Source organism: Corylus avellana, chromosome 11, assembly GCF_965113065.1.
Source record: "Corylus avellana chromosome 11, dhCorAvel1.hap1.2, whole genome shotgun sequence".
Lineage (NCBI taxonomy): Eukaryota > Viridiplantae > Streptophyta > Magnoliopsida > Fagales > Betulaceae > Corylus > Corylus avellana.
The window spans coordinates 13,976,275-13,999,353 of record NC_142500.1 but is presented as its reverse complement, the minus strand read 5'-3'; the positions used below and the strand labels follow the sequence as shown (position 1 = coordinate 13,999,353).

The window sequence follows — 23,079 nt, the reverse complement described above, 5'->3', positions numbered from 1 at the left end:
CATGGATTATGGTCAAGAGGAACCCGGGGTAGATGCGCCATTTGAGGACTTTGTCTTCGATATCACCTACTTAGAAGAACATTATTAGGAGATGGATTGCCTACATTGGTGGTTCTTTTGTTATGTATTAGACTCCTTGATGTGGTATTTTTGTGACAAAAAATATCAATTATAAAAATAACCACTCTCAATAGGACGAATCTTTGTAGGATACGGCTATAGAGAGGGTGTCGAACCTCAAGGATTGAAGGGGTTTTATTATCAAAATTCGAAAGATTAAAATTAACTTAATTAAAAAGAGAATTGATTTGATTTTCTTTAAAACTTAAAGTGCATGAAAATAAAATAGATTTAAAATAAGAGAGAGAGTGTAGGGTATTGACTTCACCTTTATCCGCACAACAATGACTAATCATAATTAATCCCAGAAATTCATTCTATGTATGCTATAAATAAACAAGAAACTACCTTATTAAAGAATAAGCATAATCTATCTTCGGTTGGCACGGATTGTCCACCTAACCACTAAGATGCGGTACGACCCTCCTTCTCTAGGTATAAATTATCAAATTCTTTAACAGGATACATATAATCAATGAATAAGTATAACCCATCTTCGGTTGGCACAAATTGTTTACTTAAATTACACTAAACTAGGGTGTAGTACAATCCGTCTTTCCTAGGCATGGCCTATCAAATCCTATTGATCATATGTCAATTAAACCCATTGTATAACCATCATTCTCATAATCACAAAAAACAATAATGATTTGAGATCAATAAAAGTAAAATACTTTCTAAGACAAGAGAAGAATTTTGCAAATATTGATTTTGAAATTTAAGAACAATTGCATTTAATATGAAGAACAGAAATCAATTGTAGCAATCCTCATAGTTATACAATCAACATGCATAAATTGAAAATCTATAAATTAAATACAATTAAATCATTGTGCTTGGATAGGGTTACATCAACACCCCACGAAGGGGTTTAGCCGCTCATGATCTTCTAAGCTCCAAAGACAATTTACTGAATTTTTACTCTAGAAAGCGGTGTGTCTTTTTTTCTCAATGCTTAGAGGCCTATTTATAGGGATTAGGAGAACCCTAAAAGCCCTAGGAATCCTAGAAAAATCGTATTTCAGTTTCCCAGTCGGATTGGGAGACCTAGAAAAACTTTCCTTATCAATTTCGGACTCTTTTTACTCTCTGCCACGCGTATACGCTCAAGCGTACTGTAGCTATAGTATGTGCTACAGTAATTCTGCTACAGTAAAATGTTGCAGTTAATGCTACAGTGAATCTGCTACAGTTTGCTACAGTGAATTGCTACACTAAACTGCATTTTGAGCCCAAAATCAATGATTTTCTTGTATCTTTATTAAACACCTGAAAACACAGAAACAAAACAAAATCAAACAAATAACAATGCTAAGGTATTAACATATGCAAATTAAGGGGCTTGAATGTGCAGCATTCGACGCTTATCACTCCTCACATAGTTCTTTGTAGCATTAAGCTGTCAGACTTACTTTGTATTACATTGTATTGTATTTAAGTTTTATGACTTAGGCCTGTTTGGGATTGCGTTTGAGAAGCCTAAAAGTGCTTTTAATACTCAAAAAGTCTGTTCGAAGAAAAAAGTACTCTATTGGTATAAAAATTAAAAGCGCTTTTAAGGGTACAAAGAACCTAAAAATAGCCAAATAACACATTTGGCAAAAGCTTAAAAATGAAGTTTTTGCCCAAAAGCTCTTTTTGACTTAAAATCTCTATTTTTCAAACGCAATTCCAAACAAGCTCTTACTTTGATTATGATGTAAGACATGTATTCATTAGGGGTGAAAAAGAGGTTAGTAAAATTCACTAATTGCCTCCACTAACCGCCTAGGCAGTTAATGGCAATGAAGTTAATCGGCGGTTAGTAATTCTAATAACCACTAACGCTTTTTTAAAAGAAAAAAATTAAAAATATTAAATTAAAAAAAAAAAACTAAAACGATGTCATTTCTATGGTAATATGATAATATCATACTGCATACGACATCGTTTCATATATATATATATATACACATAACATCCCAACTTAATTATCAGTTAATTAAGTTGGGATGTTACACTCGCGGTAGCTATGACGGAAGGATAGGTGAGAGACATAATGGGTTTTGATTTTTGGTAATGTTTGAATGATTATTTAGTGCAATTTGCTTGTGTATTTAGGGTTGTTTGATTGTGATTGAGGATGAGTTTTTTTTTTTTTTTTTTTTTCCCTAATTGAATGAGGAAAGGGCTAGAAGGGATTGCTGATGAGTTCTTTGGCTGTAAAGAATGGTATCTGAGTTTTGTTTCATCAGAATTTTCTCCCTTTAATTGAATAAAATTTTGCATTTTTTATCATTTTAATTTAGGGTTAAGTATTTTTTTAGTACCTCGGTTTGCACTTTATTTTTTCCTAGGTTTCCAAGACAGTCAAAAATGGTACCGGACCAATGGTAAAAGACAAATTAAATCAATACCTAGTGAAGTTTCCGTTAGAGAAAATTAACAATCTACCACGTGTCACTCCTAAAATATGCCACGTGTTCTAAAATTAAAAAATAATTAAAAAAAATAAACATTAAAAAAAATTAAAAATTGAAAAACCTATGGGGTGGCATTTTGGCCAATGGGGGTTAATCTGTGACAAAGTAATGGATTATGTTAAGTTACTTAACGAAAATTGATTTTAGGGAGTAAACTGTTATTTTGGCATACCTTGAAGACTTATAAATTATTTTTTATACCACAGAGAGTGATTTGTAATTTAGGCCAACTACAAAGACCTATAAATTATTTTTTATACCACATGCAGTGATTTGTAATTTAGGCCAACTATAAGGACCAATTTTTCATTCTCACTTAATTTAATTTTGTTTCTTTTAACTCAAAAAATTAATAAAAATAAATTATTTTTTGTACTCAATAAAGGCTGGGTTAGTTAACCTAGCTGAATTTTGAATTAGGATCTTCCCTAGTTTATTTGAACGGTAGTTATATTGAATGGATTTTTGTCTCATAAAAGTAAAAAGACAGTAATACTCCTCGTATAAGTAACTGGATGCCCGTGTTCCCCAAATTTGAGCACATACTCAACTTCAACCAAAGACTTTTGAGCCGATTTTGAACACATGTTCAAAGCTGGTACGTGATTGTGTTGAAGATCCAGCATGCGGGGCAATCAGCTATGAGACATTTTCTTGGTTATTCTTATAGGTGTTAGATCTTTAGGTGACGATAAATTCGTAAGTGTTAACTACAATTAGTTTAATTATCTATTTTAAGAATATATTTCAAGAGATGCTCAACTCTTTATATTAATGTTTTCTACCACTCTATTGACCATACAATTAAAGATGAACCACTGTCATCAACTACACGCAATAAAGATAGACTTGTAGTCGGAATTGGTTGCCGTCAGAGAGTCAAGGACACGGCAATCTTCACAATTTGGACAAAATCACCGAGGCATCAGAGCTCGATTCAAAGCATGTAATAGAGAGTCATGTTCTTGGAAGTTTGACAATTTCGTTTTCTGACTCGACTTCGTGGCCTTTGTAAGTCAATGACGGAAAGAGACCGGCACTGAGAGTCCTTTGGGCATTTAATGCAAAAACCAATTGTTCTGATTGGAAATGAGAAGAGGAGAACAGCTACAGAGAGATCTTATTATCGATCTTGTTATGGATTTCATCACTCTGTTTTTTCTTTTCTCTGCATTTTTCTCTGCTTCAGCTCAACAAATTCAGTCTAATGTGAGCCGAGGCTCTTCTTTGACACCCACCGCAAACTCTACGTGGCTGTCATGTTCTGGTCTTTACGCCTTTGGATTTTACAAGTGTTAAATATATTGTGAATATATTGTGGAGAGTGGAAGAAAGAGAGAGAGAGCGGAAGCATATAATATATTACATTGTATTGAGTAGTGTTTTCTATATTATTGTTGTGATTACATAGCTCTCTATATATAGAGACAGAAGAAGTAGTGAGTAAGAAACCCTAGATTAAACCCTAGAACATATAAGGCAACATAATAAATTAGAATAATATAAAATATTATAACATCCCCCTCACTCTCAATGCATAAAATTGAGGTTGAAAAATAAAGGAAAAGATTTGTTTTTTGTTTCTCGCCAGAGTGGTGGCTGGAATGTGGCGGCCAGAGGATGTGGACGGCGGCTGCTGGCAGTCGACAGTGGCTATTGGTGGCAGTGAATGTTTTAGGCTGGGCTGGAGCCTTAGTTGGGAAGAATTGGACCCAAAATTTGGGCTTGAGCTTGGATGAAACTTGAATCAATTGGGCCAGTTAAATGGGCCAAAGTTGGCCAAAACCCATGGACCATTGAATATGGTCTGACCCAAAAAGAAGTGACTCGGGTCTAATCTGGTGAACCAGGTTGACTACTTTGGATCGGGTTGGATAGATTGACCCGGTTGGCCCACTCGGTTGAACTGGGTTGGAGATCCGATTTGAATGAACCGGGTCTAACCCATAGGTGGGTTGACTTGACTAGCCTCTTTGGCTAAGTCTTCTGGATTGGTTTGAGAGTGGGCCGGCTTGGGCAGTTGAGCCGAAAGTAATTAGGCTGGTTAGAAACTGGTTTTGAACCCATTTTAAAACTAATAACACGATTTAAGAAAACCAGTTTTGGATTGGTTTAAACCCGACAACCTGGTTTGAAACTGGTTTTGGACCGAGTTGGAGACTAGGGCTTACGTGGTAGCTTGGCGGCGCGTTGAGTGCCATGGGCGGCTGATCGTCCATAGATTGGTAGATTTGTGCCTTGCAACCTTGATTATGGGCTTACTTTCCCAGATGAGGTGTTAAGTGCTAAAATATTCATATTTTAGCCCTTAAACTTATATGTGTTAATTCCTTAGTATTGTTAGTTTATGCCATTTTAATCATTTTCTGTGTCTTTGTAAGCCTTTGGAAGAAAATAAAGAAAACCTGGAAGTATTGAGCTTAAAGAACAAATTTGTGAAAAGCTGGAGGCTCTGGTAGTGCGATTGATCGTAAGGGACCTGCGACCGAGCGCATTACAAGCGGAATGACTAGACTAGCGCAAGCATTTGCTCGTGCGCACACAAGGAGGCTCGATTGTAGACGTGCGATCGAGCGCACACGGGTTGCGGTCGATCGCACCTGTGCGCCGGAGAATAATGAGCTGCGGCCAGAATGCCCTTTCCTTCCATATTAGGGTATTCCAAGTCCTACTTGTAATAGGACTAAACCCTACAAATTTTCTAGGTTTCCTAGTGTTTCAAGTACTTCTAAAGGCCTATAAATAGACCTCTTAGCTTCTAGGAAAAAGTGTGGAGAAAGAGGCACAAGCTCTGGAAAAGAACTGAAGGGTAGATCAAGAGGAGTTTTGGTTTTTCTTCTCTTCCACCTTTTATTTTTGTTATGTAGTTTATATTTTAATTAGGGCTAGATTGAAGCTCTAGTCATGACTATTTATGATTTCAATATTGGCATATTTGCTACAATTATATTTTGGTGTATTTAACTTGATTAATTCCTGTTATCTTGAATTCCTCATATGTGTTTGCTTGATCAATATATGCATGTAGTATGGATTAGTTAATTAAACAATTTGGATGATCGAGTCCTGGGTTTAATAAGAGTAATAAAAGAAATCCAAACCGGGTTCTTGAGTTTATCAACATGGGGAACCGGGAGTAGACACCCATGCCCTAGGCCTCATGTGTTTATCGATTTCCATAGATTTATACTTTCTTAAAGAACAACTTAATAGACACCCATGCTAAATCCTTTAAGAAAGAAAAGAATTAGAGTAGACATCCATGCATAATTTGTTACTTAGGGAGATCAATAGCTTAAGGAGTAGACACTTATACCCTTAGGTTGGCAAATATTAAATATACCGGTATAATTGGTACATTGACATATTGTTATTTTAATTAGTCTGATTAGTAGTGGATATCAAAACCTTAATCCTTTTTAGTTTTAGTTTATCTTTTATTTTATTTCTTTATATTAAATTCAATCGTGATAATTTAACTTTATCTTTTAATTAACTAGGAAATTACTTCTAAACATAATTTAACAATCCTCGTGGGAATGATCTCGTAATTACTTGCTGTACTATCGTTTGATCTTGTGTACTTTCGAGTAAAATGTACTAAATATTATCTATTAATTTAGGTAGTATTTGGCACAATATGAGGCTGCGGTGAAGGCGTGGAAGAGATTTACAGCGGCAGAGTGCTTGGCGGCGTGCGGACAATCGAATAGAGAGATCACCGGAGGGAACACCGAGAAACGTCAAGGACATTTATTGGAGGCCACAAGAAAGTGGCTCTGATACCATGTTAAATATCTTGTGAATATATTGTGGAGAGCGGAAGAAAGAGAGAGAGAAGAGAGAGAGCGGAAGCATATAATAAACTACATTGTATTGAGAAGTGTTTTCTATATTATTGATCTGATTACATAGCTCTCTATATATAGAGAGAGAAGAAGTAGTGAGCAAGAAATCATAGACTAAACCCTAGAACATAGAAGGAAACATAATAAACTAGAATAATATAAAATATTATAACAACAAGTAGGCAAAGGCTACGCTGTTGGGATTTTTATTGCTGGAATTCCTGAGAAGAATGTTGTCTAGACTGCAAATTGTGATGACACACCTATCTCCAACAATGCTACCTTGCTTTTCGCAAGCAATGGCAGGCTTGTCCTTCAAACGGGATAAGAGCAGGTGGCCGTCGTAGCTGAATCTTCTGGGTCTACTTCAGCCTCCATGCTTCATTCAGGCAATTTTGTGATCTATATTTCTGATCAAGCAATAATATGGCAGATTTTTGAGCACCCGACTGATACCCTTTTACCTCGTCAACGTCTCTTAGCAGGTCATGAGCTATTTTCAAGTATTTCAAACACTCAACACTCTACGAACATCTTCCTTCTAGCGATGCAAACTAATGGAAACCTTGTTCAGTAACTGGTGGATGTTGTATCTGTAGCAACTTCTTTCTATTCATCGTGGACAGATGGAAGTGGAGATAACGTGACACTAAACTTGGATGCTGATGGCCATCTCTACTTGCTAAATGCTACTAGTTTCAACATTAGGAATCTAACGGATGGAGGATATCCTATAGAAGATACTATTTATCTCATAAGACTTGATGCTGATGGGATTTTCTGAATATACTCGCATCATCTGAAACAGAAGGGAAACTGGTCAATTGTATGGTCATCATCTAATGATGTGTGTAGTTCTAGAGGTCTTTGAGGATTAAATGGTTTCTGTGTTTTAAATGATCAAAAGGCTAATTGTGTATGCCTTCCGAGATTCAAAAAGGTACAATAGGGGAAGTAAGAAGCCTAGCTGGTTGAGATGAGTTTTGCCTAGCAAGAGAACGTTTTGGGCGAACATTCGAGCTCTAATGGGAGAGAACGTTCATTGGCCAGACAGAACCTCTGTTTTTTAAGTTTTAGGGCTAGAATTCATTTTAGCTCGAATGTAGAACTAATGCTAGGCATTTTCATATATTCGGGGAGTGTGCAACTGTTGGAGGAATATTTGGAGGAACTATACAACTCAGGTGAGTACAACTCACATGGATACTTGCCGCTATTTTTCTGTATTGTACGATTATTTTGTGTATCAAACTTGCATTTTTACAACTCTCATGAAATGCATATTTGTTATACTATGAACTATATTTTGTGAAACCATGAGCTGCTTAAACAAGATAATGAACATTGTGAGATTTGTAAAAGCATGCGTGTAAAAGAATGATAAGATTAATTGCATTTATGATTGTGCTTACTATATATGTTAACTCTATGGTCAAATGTGTGTAAATGTGTTATATGAGCCTTAGATCTAATGATTGTTTTGTAACTAGCATAGCCATGTTTGATTGGTGGGTCACTATAGGACGTACATCATTAGCAGTGTGGGCCACCCAAGGACAAACTCGGTCGGGCCGCTAGTGTTATGGACGGTAGCGTACAATGACTAGGGCATTGGCATTGTACCTCGGGACATCGGCAACCATATTGAAAAAATGTAATATCTCGGGTAGACCATAGAGTTTGACCTATCACTTGACTCTCATAGTTACAACATATATTATATCTATACTACATTCATTAATAACTTTTATGTTACAATGCTGCATAAAATTTATCAACAACTGAATTCATCATTCAAATGGTATGTACATCATGTGCATTTTTAGTCACTAAGTCGTCGGACTTAACCTTGTATTCTTTTCCTTCCATTATAAAAATTTGTGCTGTCATAGCTAGTTTAGTAGATGATGGATTCGGGAAGCCAAATTAATGGTGGCGAAGGACTTGATTCAAGTTATTTTTGAGGATCTCGACCCGGTGTGGCTCAAATCCATTTGGGATGCTGTTAGGAATTGATCAAGATTGTATTTATGTTATCTTTGGTTAAGCTTAGGTGCTGATGTTATTTCAGCACAATGACTAGTAATCTGTATTATTATTTTGGTGACCGGTCTTTGACCGATACATTTAGAGATCCAATTATGTTCTGGTTATTGTGATTATGGTATTAAATTATTGTTATCTCTGTCCCTTAATTAAAAGTCTTCTGTTGTAGTCTCTCTTTGGAGATGATGAGTTCATGAGTCTTGTTTCAAGAGAAATAAGGCTAGAATGCGCAGCATGGAGTTGATTACCAGTTAATTGATTTTTACAGGGCATTACAATGAAAGATTCCATTAATGGTGAGGAAAAAGTGTTAAATTCAATTAATTTAATTATTTAATTGATACAATTGAATGGTGAGTGGAATCGGTCCTTTTAAAAAGGACAAAATTGATGTTTTACATTTTTTTGGACAGATTCTCCCTTCTTTTTAAAATGACTGGCTCCGGCTTCCTCTCGAGTTCATTTGAAGTACTACTATATATGATATTTTGGATAATATTTATTTAGTGAATTCATAATATAGCATGTTGCTACATCACTTTACTAAAAAGTTTAAGCTCTGAGTTTCGGCTTAACTATTGTATATTAATCACTCACATTTATAATATCTTTCCAATGTGGGACTTAACCCTTTCTAAATAAGTATACTCAACAATATATATATGTTAATAGCCTTTGTAGTGAGATGGATTCGTATGGGATTGATCATGTCAAAAGAAGTAATATCAGACGAAGGATTTCAGTAAAGTTTAAATTTTAGCTACCATTTCATTGAGCTTTTTGATTATCAACCACCTAATACACGCCAATTTTCATGTTCAGAAGCTTCTTTGCATTGTTTGCCTTGGATATTAGCCAGCCCCTGAAGGCTGAAGAGTCAGTCGGAGGATATCTTTTGTGGTTAGCTAATTATTTTAAGAATATATTTCAAGAGAAGCTCTCTCTCTCTCTAGAGAGAGATTAATTAAGATGATGAACTCTCTATTGACCATAAAATTAAGTGGTGCGTACAGCGACTACTGCCATCAACTACATGCAATAAAGATAGACTTGTAGCTGGAATTGATTGCCGTCAGAGAGTTATGGACATGGCTCGCTTGACAATTTGCACATGACATGGACAACACCGGAGAGATTTAGGTGATTCTCTTATTTTGTTTTTCCTGACTAGAACAAGAGGCATCAGAGCTCAATTCAAAGCATATAATAGTCATGTTCTCGGAAGTTTAACAATTCCGTTTTCTGACTCTTCTTCGCAAGTCAATGACGGAAGGAGACTGAAACTGAAGAGTCCTTTGGGAATTTTATGCTAAAACCAATTGTTTTGATAGGAAATGAAAAGAGGAGAAAAGAGAAGCTACAGAGAGATCTAATTCTCTTGTTATGGATTTCATCACTCTGTTTTTTCTTTTCTCTGCATTTTTCACTGCTTCAGCTCAACAAATTCAGTCTAATGTGAGCCGAGGCTCTTCTCTGACACCCACCACAAACTCTATGTGGTTGTCACGTTCTGGTTTCTACGCCTTTGGATTTTACAAGCAAGGCAATGGCTACGCTGTTGGAATTTTTATTCATGGAATTCCAGAGAAGACAGTTGTCTGGACTGCAAACCGTGATGACCCACCTGTCTCAAGCGATGCTACCTTGCTTTTCGCAAGCGATGGCAGGCTTGTCCTTCAAATGAGACAAGAGCAGGTAGCCGTCGTAGCTGAATCTTCTGGATCTGCTTCCGCTTCCATGCTTGATTCAGGCAATTTTGTGATATATAATTCCAATCAAGTAATAATATGGCAGAGTTTTGAGCACCCGACGGATACTCTTTTACCCAGTCAACGTCTCTTAGCAGGTGATGAGCTGATTTCTAGTATTTCAGACACTCAACACTCTACGGGAATCTTCCTTCTGGCGATGCAAGGTGATGGAAACCTTGTTCAGTACCCGGTGGATGATATATCTGTACCAACTGCTTACTTTGCAACTAGTGCAGGTGGCTTGGGAGATAACGTGACGCTAAACTTGGATGCTGATGGCCATCTCTACTTGCTAAACGCTACTGGTGTCAACATTGGGAATCTAACGGGTGGAGGATTTCCTACAGAAGATACTATTTATCTCATGAGACTTGATGCTGATGGGATTTTCCGGATATACTCGCATCATCTGAGACAGAAGGGAAACTGGTCAATTGTATGGTCATCATCATATGATGTGTGCAATCCTAAGGGTCTTTGTGGATTAAATGGTTTTTGTGTTTTAAATGATCAAAAGGCTGACTGTGTATGCCTTCCGGGATTCGAAATGGTACAACAGGGCAACCGGACTGCTGGCTGCGAGAGGAATTTCATTGCAGAAAGTTGCAAAAACAAAAATGGAGATATTACATACAATATGCAAGAAGTGGCAAACACCGTATGGGAAGATGTTTCATATTCTGTTTTGACGGTGCCATACAAAGATTCTTGCGCACAAGCCTGTTTAGACGACTGTAACTGTGAAGCTGTGCTATTCAAAGACAAGACCTGCCGAAAACAGAGGCTTCCATTGAGATATGGGAGAAGGCAACTGAGTGATTCAAACATAGCTTTCATCAAGGTAAGTGTGTCTAAAACTACAATTCCAAATGATAATATGCCGAAAGAAAAGAAGAAAGAGCTTCGATTGGAGATCCTAATTATTGGTGCATCATTTGTTGCTTTCGGATGCATGATGTTGGTAATTTCAGGAATTGTTTTTTACAAAAATCATTTTCGGTACAAAAAACTCTCTTGTGATGGAACTGTTGAACTTGGTGACGATTTTGCTCCACGATCATTCACTTATTCAGAACTTGAGGAAGTGACAGATGGTTTTAAAGAAGAGGTCGGTAGAGGATCATTTGGGGCAGTTTTTAAAGGGACAGTGTCAAATGGCCGGAAGGTTGTTGCTGTCAAAAGGCTAGAGAAAGTGTTGGCTGAAGGGGAAAGAGAGTTTCAGACTGAGATGAAAGTTATTGGGAGAACGCATCACAGAAACCTTGTTCGTCTTCTCGGGTATTGCCATGACAGAATTCATAGGCTTTTGGTTTATGAGTTCATGAGCAATGGGTCACTTGCAGATGTTCTCTTCACACCAGAAAAACAGCCTTGTTGGGATGAAAGAATGGGAATTGCTCGAAATGTAGCGAAAGGAATTCTTTATCTCCATGAAGAGTGTCAGCAACAGATCATTCATTGTGACATAAAACCTCAGAACATCCTCATGGATGAGTATAGGTGTGCAAAAATATCTGACTTTGGATTAGCAAAGTTGCTGAAGCAAGACCAAACAAGAACATTTACCGGCATTAGAGGGACAAGGGGGTATGTTGCACCAGAGTGGCATCAGAAACTGCCTATCACAACGAAAGCAGATGTTTACAGTTATGGAATTGTGCTCTTGGAGATCATATGTTGTCGAAAGTGTGTGGATTGGAATCTACCCGAGGAAAAAGCTATTCTTGAAGAATGGGTTTACCATTGTTTTGAAGCGGGCGACCTAGCTAAATTACTTGGAGATGAAGAGGTTGACAAGAAGCAAGTGGAGAGAATGGTGAAACTAGGACTTTGGTGCATTCAGGATGAGCCATCACTCCGGCCCTCAATGAAGAAAGTTCTACTTATGTTGGAAGGAACGATTGATATTCCAATTCCTCCCGGCCCCGATTGCTTTTTAAGTGCGATATAGACTTTTAAGTAATTGAGGGTCGTAATTTGTATAACCAAGTTGTTAAGTTTCTGTACGCTTTAAATTCATGTAGTGATGCGTGCGTATCATCTCGTCAATGCTCTATTTTTTTTGGTTGTGTATTCTCTGGTTGTATAGTATTTTACTTGAGCTGCTGGATTATGCAGCAGAGTTCCAGTTTATTCTGGCGGGTGCATTGTAATAATATGTTTGTTGCTTAGTAAAAATGATGCTTATTCATAAAATAATAATAATAATAATATAAAACCTGGTGTGCTGCTTGTGAAAAATTGTTTTTATTATGAGAAATTGTACATAAAAGGTTTTTACAAACGATAAATACCAATCAAGATCCAAGCAAAATGCTTGAAGGTGAGAACAAGAATTGGTCGATTTTCTTTTGTGGTGATTTTATTCATTAGGATGGCACCTTGTGTCATAACTTAGCAAACAACATTAACGTGTTTGATTTTCTTATGTTACATTTGATTTTTTGTCAAATGTATTGCACTATGACTATTGCAAAAGACAGTCATGACTACATCCCTTTGCAAACCATAATATACATTATTTGTAGAGAGCTGAATCCTTATTTATTGTGTGCTAAGAGAGAAAATTCACTCATATCTCTCTTAAAGTTTTGTTAGACCTTTAAGAATATATGGAAAATCTAAAAAATAAAACACCCACATTGATTTCCCTATATTTTTCTTAACAAAAATGATAGAATTCATTCATTTTTCAACCATCTCTATAGTGAATATATGAATCTACCATTGATTTTGTGTAGGGTCAATACAAGCTTATAAATCTAATAATTGATTTATTGAATTTGTAGGATGAGATTCCTGAGACCAGAAAAATATTGAGATGAGTCATTTCTCTAATAAAAATAAAAAAAAATAAAAAAACCCTTGGATAGTACAGTGCTGCGTTTATTATATTCCTTTCCCATCCCTTCTTCTTCCTCCCCCATCTCCCTCTTCCGGAGTCTTCCCCTCAATTCTCTCTCTCTCTCTCACGTTCTCTCTTCTCTCCCATTCTCACAGTCAAAGCACTCAAGAACAGAGGACCCAAAAAAAAAAAAGAAAAGAAAAAAAAAAAAAACTTGAAGGAGAAAGCCAAAAGAATGAGTCGCATACAGCCAACTTGAAGCTTGTAGCCTGGGCTTGGAGAGAAATTTCTTTTGAGGCTTTGATTTTCAACCAATTGAATATTATTTTTCTGAAGTTTTTGGACAAGTCCAAGAGCTTCGATCTCGCTGTGAACCTCCAAGTCACTGGGAGGGACCACCACACAACTTGCAGAAAACGGTCCGTGCTTACAGAAGACGGAAACGAAGAGAGAGAAAAGAAAATAAACGAAATATTTATTTAAAAAAAAATGTAAAAGTAAAAAATGACATGGACAAAACCAGCGAGATTTATGTGATGGTTTGTTTATTTTCTTGACAAGAACAAGAGGCAAGAGAGTTGAATTCAAATCACGTAATAGAGTCAAGCAAAGCGTGACAATTCCGTTTTCTGACTCGACTTCAATGACGGAAAGAGACCGGCACTGAGATTCCTTTGGGAATTTCATGCAAAAACCAATTGTTCTGATAGGAAATGAAAAGAACAGAAAAGGGAAGCTACAGAGAGATCGATCTCGTTATCTTGTTATGGATTTCATCACTCTGTTTTTTCTTTTCTCTGCATTTTTCTCTGCTTCAGCTCAACAAATTCAGTCGAGTGTGAGCCGAGGCTCTTCTCTCACACCCACCACAAACTCTACATGGTTGTCACATTCTGGTCTCTATGCCTTTGGATTTTACAAGCAAAGCAATGGCTACGCTGTTGGGATTTTTATTGCCGGAATTCCTGAGAAGACCGTGGTCTGTACGGCAAACAGAGATCACCCACCAGTTTCAAGCAATGCTACCTTGCTTTTCGCAAGGGATGCCGTGGCAGGCTTATCCATGTTGAAATATTTTCAAAATAAATATATATATGTAGATATTATTTTGTGTCTTTGAGAATATTTTAAATGGAAGGTTTTAAACAGAATTGAATGAAAGTTGTCCTACATTGGAACGAGTGAAGATTTTGTTGGCATTTATAAGCTCCAACAAATTTAAGGTGTTAAATGAGCTATGCTAGGGCATACCCTAATACATGTTAACAAACGGTGCAAATCACCGGACGCCATGCGCGAGAGTGGCGCCTTGATGGCGCACTTGGCACTTAGCACGAAGCAATCTGATCATGATCATTCATTTTTGGACAAACTGTATGATGCTTCTTAAGTAGATCCAGTGGTTGTATCTACTGGATTGTCGATCTAACGATTGAGGATTAAATAATTAAGATAATTATTTAATCTAACGGTCATATTTAAGTGCCAGTTGGATTATTAGTTTATAGCAATTTAATTTTTCGAAATTCAAAACAGCAGTTTTATTTCGAAATTCAAAACATCCGTTTTATTTCGAAATTCAAAATAGCAGTTTTATTTTGAAATTCAAAATTATCTGAGAATAGATAATTATCTATGACAATTCAATTCTCTTTAATATCTTTGTTTGATTTTTTTTTTTTTTTTTTTTTTTAAAAAAAAAAGCATTATGCTTTTATTTTTTGGTCTCTGATTAGAATATAAAATTTGAGGGTATTTTTGGGTTTTAACTTCGTTTGTGTAGAATGCAGTTATAATACAAAAGTTTTTGGGCTCCATTGTATCCTAAAGAAAAATTTGCTGTAACCCCTACTGCATACCAATTCTGGTGGGGGCAAATATTTTCTTAAGGGAAGTGACGTTGTAACATACCTTTGCAGCATTTTCGTTTTCTGTATTTTCCCTATTTATATAACAATCTTAAGAAAATATATATGCTTCACTGACACCACAATCCCTAAAAGAACTTGCTGCTGATTTCACCAAACTCGACCGCTTTGGTGGAACATCATTCAAGAGGTGGCAGAAGAAGATGCATTTCCTCCTTGCTGGAATTAGGGTGGCTTACGTGCTAACAACTCCAAAGCCTGTAGCACGTGAGAATGAGATGATTGCTGAGACTCGGGCAATTGTGAAGTGGGAGCAAGATGACTACATTTGCAAGGGTCATATCTGCAATGCTATGGTGGATTCTATGTTCGACACCTACCAAAGCAAATCGACTGCCAAATATGTCTGGGATGCACTCGAGACTAAGTATCTTCTAGAAGATGCTACAAGTAAGAAGTTTTTGACTTCTAAATTCATGAATTACATAATGATAGATGATAGGCCTATTGTTGAACAATTTAATTTGATTCTGCATATTTTGAGTCAATTTAGTCAGCATAACATGAAGATCGATGAGGAAATTGCTGTCTCATCCATCATTGACAAATTTCCTTCTTCCTGGAAAGATCAAAAGAAAATTTTGAAACATAAAAAGGAAGAAATAACTGTTGATCAGTTAGGCCAGCACTTTCAGATTGAGGAAGAACTGAAGAAAAAAGACAATGAAGAACAAGGAATTCTGTCCTCGGAAGTGCATATGGTGGAGGAAGGATCTTCTTCAAAGAAACTCTTTCAGAAGAAAAAACCGTTTTTTGAAGAAGAAACAAGCTTTTGACTCGAAAGAGTCTGTGGCTATGATATCCAAGATTTTCATGCTCGAAGAAGATGGTTCATGGTGGATCGACTCATGTGCTTCAAAGCATGTCTGCATGGAGAGGAGTCTATTCAAGACATTTGAAGCAGTGGAGGATGGCTGTGTACTCTTCATGGGAAATTCCACCACTGCTGTAGTGAAAGGCAAAGGAACAATAAATCTGGAATTCATTTATGGGAAAGTTCTTACACTTACTGATTCTTGATATTAGGAAGAACCTCATGTCAGGGGGTCTTCTTAATAAATTCAGATTTAAGTGTGTCTTTGAGTCAGATCTGTTTGTGCTAACCAAAGGGGATGTTTTTGTTGGGAAAAGGGTATTTATTTCAAAACATGTTCAAACTTAATTTGGTTAATAAAGTTGTGAATTCTGCTTATATGATTGACTCTATTTCTTTGTGGCATAATAGATTAGGACATATTAATATTAGAAAATTGCATGATATGTTTGTTTTAAATTTGATTCCTTATTCTGTATATGATATGGTTAATAAATGTAGAATTTGTTTGAAAACAAAGATTATCAAAAAATCTTTTCCAAAAATTGATAGATCTTCTACATTATTGCAACTTGTGCATAGTGATGTTTGTGACATGCATAGCAATCCTACAAGAGGGGGTAAAAAATATTTTGTAACCTTCATTGATAATTTTTCAAAATTCTGCCATGTTTATCTTTTATTTTCAAAAGATGAAGTTCTGGAAAATTTTAAAGTCTACAAAACAGAAGTGGAAAATCAATGTGATGGCAGAATTAAATGCCTTAGATCCGATAGAGGAGGAGAATTCCATTTTCCTTCTTATTGTGAATCTGTAGGCATTATTCATGAAACATTCATTGCTTATACTCCGCAACAAAATGGAGTTGCTGAAAGAAAAAACAGAACTTTAGTTGAAATGGTAAATGCCTTGCTTTGTAATTTTGGACTTAATAAAAGTTTTTGGGGTGAAGCGTTATTTAGAGCGTGTTATATTTTAAATAGAGTACCACAAAAGAAATCCAAGGTTACGCCATATGAATTATGGAAGAAAAGAAAACCCAATCTTAATTATTTTAAGGTGTGGGGGTGCAGGGCCATTGTCAGATTACCTGAACAAAAAATCAGGAAATTAGGACAAAAAGCCATTGAATGTATTTTCTTGATTTATGCTCAACACAGCAAGGGTTATAGGTTTTTGGTTGTTGGACCTAATAATTCTATTGAAGTAAATACTGTTATAGAATCCAGAGATGCAGAATTTTATGAAAATAGGTTCACATCAATTTCATCTATAAATGATAAGATGGTGGAACCCATTAGAAATAACAATGAATCTAGTGAGCCAAGTGAACCTTCTGAAATAAGGAGGAGTAAAAGAATGAGAAAAGAAAAATCTTTTGGACTAGATTTTATTGTATATTTGGTTGAAGGATCTAGAGATTCATCTTGTAAACAAAAGATGATCTCACCTAATATAGATTCAGATCCTTTGACATATGAAGAGGCTATGAAGTCTCAATATTCTATATTTTGGAAAGAAGCGATAAATGATGAAATGGATTCTATAATGGGAAATCATACATGGATACTAGTAGATCTACTAAAGCAAGGTTAGTAGCTAAAAGTTTTAAACAAAAAGAAGGTTTGGATTATTTGGATACTTATACTCCTATTGCTAGGATTGCTACCATTAGAACTTTGATTGCATTAGCATCCATTTATAATTTCGAAATTCATCAAATGGATGTTCAAACTGGGTTTTTAAATGGTGAGCTTGAAGAAGAGATTTATATGCACCAACCTGAGGGATTTGTTATGCCTAATCATGAACGAAAAGTTTGTAAATTAATTAAATCCCTCTATGGTCTTAAACAAGCTCCCAAATAGTGGCATGAAAAATTTGATAAAGCTGTGGTTGTAAATGGATTTAAAATCCATAATTCTGATAAGTGCGTATATAGCAAGTTTCATAAAAAATCAAGGAGTCATTAACATGTTGATTTTTGGAACTAATTTTGAAAGCATTGAAAATACTAAGAATTTCTTGTCTTCCAGCTTTGACATGAAAGACTTGGGTATTTCTGATGTAATTCATGGTATTAGAATTGTTAGAAATGAGAATGGATTAATTCTTAATCAGTCTCATTATATTGTAAAAGTTCTTAAAATGTTTAATCAATTTGATTGCAAACCTGTGTCTACAGCTTTTGATGCTAGCGTGAAATTGTATCGTAATACTGGTAGAGCTGTAGATCAATTGGAATATGGTAGAGTTATTGGTTGTTTGATGTATGCAATGACATGCACTAGACCTGACATTGCGTATGCAGTGGGTAAAATGAGTAGATATACTAGTAATCCTAGTCATATTCATTGGATTGCTGTACAAATGATTCTTAAATATTTTAAAAAGACCATGGATTATGGTATTTTATACAGCGGATATCCTACAGTGTTGGAAGGATATACAGATGCTAGTTGGATCACGGATAATGATGATCACAAATCAACTAGTGGATGGATTTTCACCCTTGGTGGAGGAGTTATCTCCTGGGGTTCTATGAAACAGACCCTTATTACAGACTCTACCATGGCGGCTGAGTTTGTGGCATTGGCTTCTTGTAGCAAAGAAGCTGAATGGTTGAGGAATTTATTAATGGAAATTCCTGTATGGCCTAAACATGTGTCTCTAGTGTCTTTACATTGTGATAGTCAAGCTACTCTGTCACGGGCTTATAGTCATATCTATAATGGCAAATCAAGGCATATTGGTTTAAGGCATAGTTATGTAAGGCAATTACTCACTGATGGAGTAATTACCATTGATTTTGTGAGATCTATTCAAAATTTGGCAGATCCTTTGACTAAAGGACTTGCAAGAGATTTGTTGTGGAAAACATCAAAGGGGATGAGATTAGTGTCATTAGATCACCAATAGTGGAAACTCAACTCAACACTTGAAATTTCAAGATCTTGAGTTCAATGAGCTAAAGTACACAACATTTTATATTAGTTTTTAAAACTAATAAAACATCCCAAGGTAAGGGTGCTTGGAACTTGTAATGTTATAATAGAGGTTGTGTGCTATGCACTTAATAGGCTTATAACATCGTTTTGTTGAAGTGTATTTGTTACAAGACACTTCTGAAGAGCCTACCTATATGAGTGTCGGAGGTGGTGCCACCTTCTATGAGACAAGGATTGTCTCTAGAGCGCTCATGAAACCAGGATATAGACACAAGGCCAATCCACATGTCGGCTTAAAAAGAAAATACCCAAAGAGAAGAGAAAGCATGTGTGAGGTATATCCGGTTACTCAAATAGGATAGCTGGTTCAAAGTTTATCTACCATGTTATTCTGATTAGCTTTGACATACTATCACTAAGTGAAGGTTCAAGTCCTCAAGAAACCTTCATTTATGCATGAGTTTTCTTATTCTACTCGAGTTGTTTTGATTTTGAAAATGGTGGGGGATTGTTGAAATATTTTCAATATATATATATATATATATTATTTTGTGTCTTGGGAATATTTTAAATTGAAGGTTTTAAAGAGTATTGAATGAAAGTTGTCCCACATTGAAAAAAGTGAAGATTTTGTTGGCATTTATAAGGTCCAACAAATTTAAGCTATTAGATGAGCTATGCTAGGGCACACCTTAATACATGTTATCGTACGGTGCGAAGCACCAGACGCACGCGTGCGCCTTGATGGTGCACTTGGCACTTAGCACAAAGCATTGGAGCTCGGAACGATCTGATCATGACCATTCATTATTGGACAGTCAAGATCGTTCAATCTAATGGTTTGATCTAAATCGTAGGATGCTTCTTAAGTAGATCCAGTGGTTGAATCTACTGGATTGTTGATCTAACGATTGAGATTAAATAATTAAGATAATTATTTAATCTAATGGTCAGATTTAAGTGCTAGTTGGATTATCAGTTTATAGCAGTTTAATTCTTCAAAATTCAAAACAGCAGTTTTATCTTCGAAATTCAAAATAGCTGTTTTATTTTGAAATTCGAAATTATCTGATAATAGATAATTATCTATGACAATTCAATTCTCTTTAATATGTTTGTTTGATTTTTTTTTTTTTTTTTTTTAAATAAGCATTATCTTTCTATTTTTTTTGTCTCTAATTAGAATAGAAAATCTGAGGATATTTTCAAGTTTTAAGTTCGTTTGTGCATAACGCAGTTATAATACAGAAGTTTCTGGGCTCCATTGTATCTTGGACAAAAATTTGCTGTAAACCCTATTGCATACCAATTCTGATAGGGGAAAATATTTTCTTAAGGAACTGACATTGTAACACACCTTAGGAGCATTTTCGTTTTCTGTATTTTCCATATTTGTATAACAATCCTTCGATTGGCACAAGAGCAGGTAGCCGTCGTAGCTGATTCTTCTGGGTCTGCTTCGGCTTCCTCGCTTAACTCAGGCAATTTCGTGATCTATAATTCCGATCAAGAAATAATATGGGAGAGTTTTGAGTACCCGACTGAAACCCTTTTACCCGGTCAACCTCTCTTAGCAGGTGATGGGCTGATTTCAAGTATTTTAGACACTCAACACTCCACGGGTATCTTCCTTCTTGCGGTGCAAACTGATGGAAACCTTGTTCAGCATCCGGTGGATGCTCCATATATACAAAATGCTTACTTTGCGACGGGGGTTGGGGGCTTTGGAGATAAGATGACACTAAACTTGGATGCTGATGGCTATCTCTACTTGCTAAACACGACTGGTTTCAACATTGGGAATCTAATGAAAGGAGGATATCCTACAAAAGAAACTATTTATCTCGCAAGACTTGACGCTGATGGGATATTCCGGCTCTACTCCCATAATCTGAAACAGAAAGGAAACTGGTCAATTGTATGGTCATCTATAAATGATGTATGCAATCCTAGAGGTCTTTGCGGATTAAATGGTTTTTGTATTTTAAATGATCAAAATGCTGACTGCGTATCTGTTTCGGGATTCGAAATGGTACAACAGGGCAACTGGACTGCAGGCTGTGAGAGGAATTTCAATGCAGCAAGTTGCGAAAACAAAAATGGAGATATTACATACAACATGCAAGAAGTGGCAAACACCGTATGGGAAGATGTTTCATATTCTGTTTTGACAGTGCCATACAAAGATTCTTGCGCACAAGCCTGTTTCGAGGACTGCAACTGTGAAGCTGCGCTATTCAAAGACAGGACGTGCAAAAAGCAAAGGCTTCCATTGAGATATGGGAGAAGGCAACCTACTGATTCAAACATAGCTTTCATCAAGGTAAGTATGTCTACACCCACTTCTACAAATGGAAATATGCTGAAGGAAAACAAGAAAGAGCTTCGAGTGGACATCCTAAATATTGGTGCTTCATTTGCTGCTTTGGGATGCATGATGTTGGTAGTTTCGGCAATTGTGTTTTAAACCATTTTCGGTATAGAAAACTATCTTCTGATGGAAATGTTGAACTCAGTGACGAGTTTCCTCCTCGATCGTTCACTTATTCAGAACTTGAGCAAGTGGCGGGTGGTTTCAGGGAAGAGGTTGGCAGAGGATCATTTGGGGCAGCTTATAAAGCGCCAAAATCAAATGGCCAGAAGATTGTAGCCATCAAAAGACTAGAGAAAGTGTTGGCCGAAGGGGAAAGAGAGTTTCAGACTGAGATGAAAGTTATTGGCAGAACGCATCACCGAAAACTTATCCCTCTGCTCGGGTATTGCCATGATGGAATTCATAGACTTTTGGTTTATGAGTACATGAGCAACGAGTCACTTGCAGATGTACTCTTCACACTAGAAAGACTACTTTGTTGGGATGAGAGAATGAGAATTGCTCGTAATGTAGCAAGAGGAATTCTTTATCTCCATGAAGAGTGTGAGCAGCAAATCATTCATTGTGACATAAAACCGCAGAACATCCTCATGGATGAGTACGGGTGTGTAAAAATCTCTGACTTTGGATTGGCAAAGTTGCTAAAGCAAGACCAAACCAAAACTTTTACCGGCATTAGAGGGACAAAGGGGTATGTTGCACCAGAGTGGCATTGGAAACTGCCCATCACAGTTAAAGGAGATGTTTACAGCTACGGTATTGTGCCCTTGGAGATCATATGTTGTCGAAAAAGTGTGGATGGAAATTTTCCCGAGGAAGAAGATGTTCTTGAAGAATGGGCCTTCCATTGTTTTGAAGCCGGCGACCTAGCTAAATTAATTGGGGATGAAGAGGTTGATAAGAAACAAGTGGAGAGAATGGTTAAACTGGGACTTTGGTGCATTTAAGATGAACCATCACTTCGGCCCTCAATGAAGAAGGTTCTATTTATGTTGGAAGGGACTGTGGATATTCCAATTCCTTCGAGCCCTAACTCTTTCCTAAGTGCAATATAGGCTCTCTAGTGATTGAGCCTCTATGACAAAGTTCTTAAGTTCCTATAAGTGTTTTTTTTTTTTTTTTTTTTTTCATGAGTAAGTGTCTATAAGCTTTACATTGATGTAATGCGTGCATGGGCATCTCGCCAATGCCTTTTTTTTTTTTTTTTTTTGTCGTGTAATCTCTTAAAACAAAGTTGGAGAATTGGTTTTGGCAAGATACCAAAATCGTATGTATGCTCAGCTTATCATTTATAGAATATACAATTGCAGTGTTTGAGTTACAGTGTACAAGTAAAACTATACAATCAATGATAAGGAAAGTAATTCAAATTATACAATTCAAAATGTCTAAACTAAAACAGAACTAAGATAATAAAGATGTCATCTTAGTCCGTTATCAAATGTTTGAGATTTTGAATGGATGTAAAGTTAGGTTGCGGCTGTTGATAACTTTCGGGAGCTAGAAGATTGATTTGAGGACGAGTTCAACTTATGCATGATAGACTTGGAGATGAATTCAACCTTGGTGATCTGCTAACATAATTTTGATCTGCTTGAAATAATTGAAGCTCTTTAGTCTGCAACTAAATCCTCTGCATTAGATACTAACAGCCCCCCCTCAAGGTGATTGTAGCGTCTCGTCTTTACTTAATAAAAGGCGAAAGTGAAAATCTCCAATCCCCACTATGCATTGCTATCTTTACCTCAATATCGTCAGAGATTATAAATCTCGAAGCGAATTTTTTTTTTTTTATTATTTTTTTTATTTTTTTTAATAACCCTCACAGAACACATTTGAGTTGATAATAAAATTTCTAACTTAAACAAATTTCTACATTATACTTTACATGATAAGATAACACACTAGTCAAAAGTGCCATAGACTGCACATAAGTAACTGT

The 23,079-nt window shown here is 36.2% G+C and overlaps 1 protein-coding gene and 2 pseudogenes across 1 annotated transcript; all 3 read left to right on the top strand.

Annotated features, from left to right (window-relative positions):
- Positions 1 to 3,719: 3,719 nt before the first annotated feature.
- On the top strand, positions 3,720 to 7,379 carry LOC148583138 (G-type lectin S-receptor-like serine/threonine-protein kinase LECRK1; annotated as a pseudogene).
- A 2,435-nt stretch (positions 7,380 to 9,814) lies between these two features.
- On the top strand, positions 9,815 to 12,355 carry LOC132166356 (G-type lectin S-receptor-like serine/threonine-protein kinase LECRK3). Its single transcript, XM_059577158.2, has one exon. It carries the CDS (start codon positions 9,860 to 9,862, stop codon positions 12,176 to 12,178), a length of 2,319 nt encoding a protein of 772 aa, XP_059433141.2. The 5' UTR covers positions 9,815 to 9,859; the 3' UTR covers positions 12,179 to 12,355.
- A 1,414-nt stretch (positions 12,356 to 13,769) lies between these two features.
- Positions 13,770 to 22,192, top strand: LOC148583137 (G-type lectin S-receptor-like serine/threonine-protein kinase LECRK3; annotated as a pseudogene).
- Positions 22,193 to 23,079: the final 887 nt, after the last annotated feature.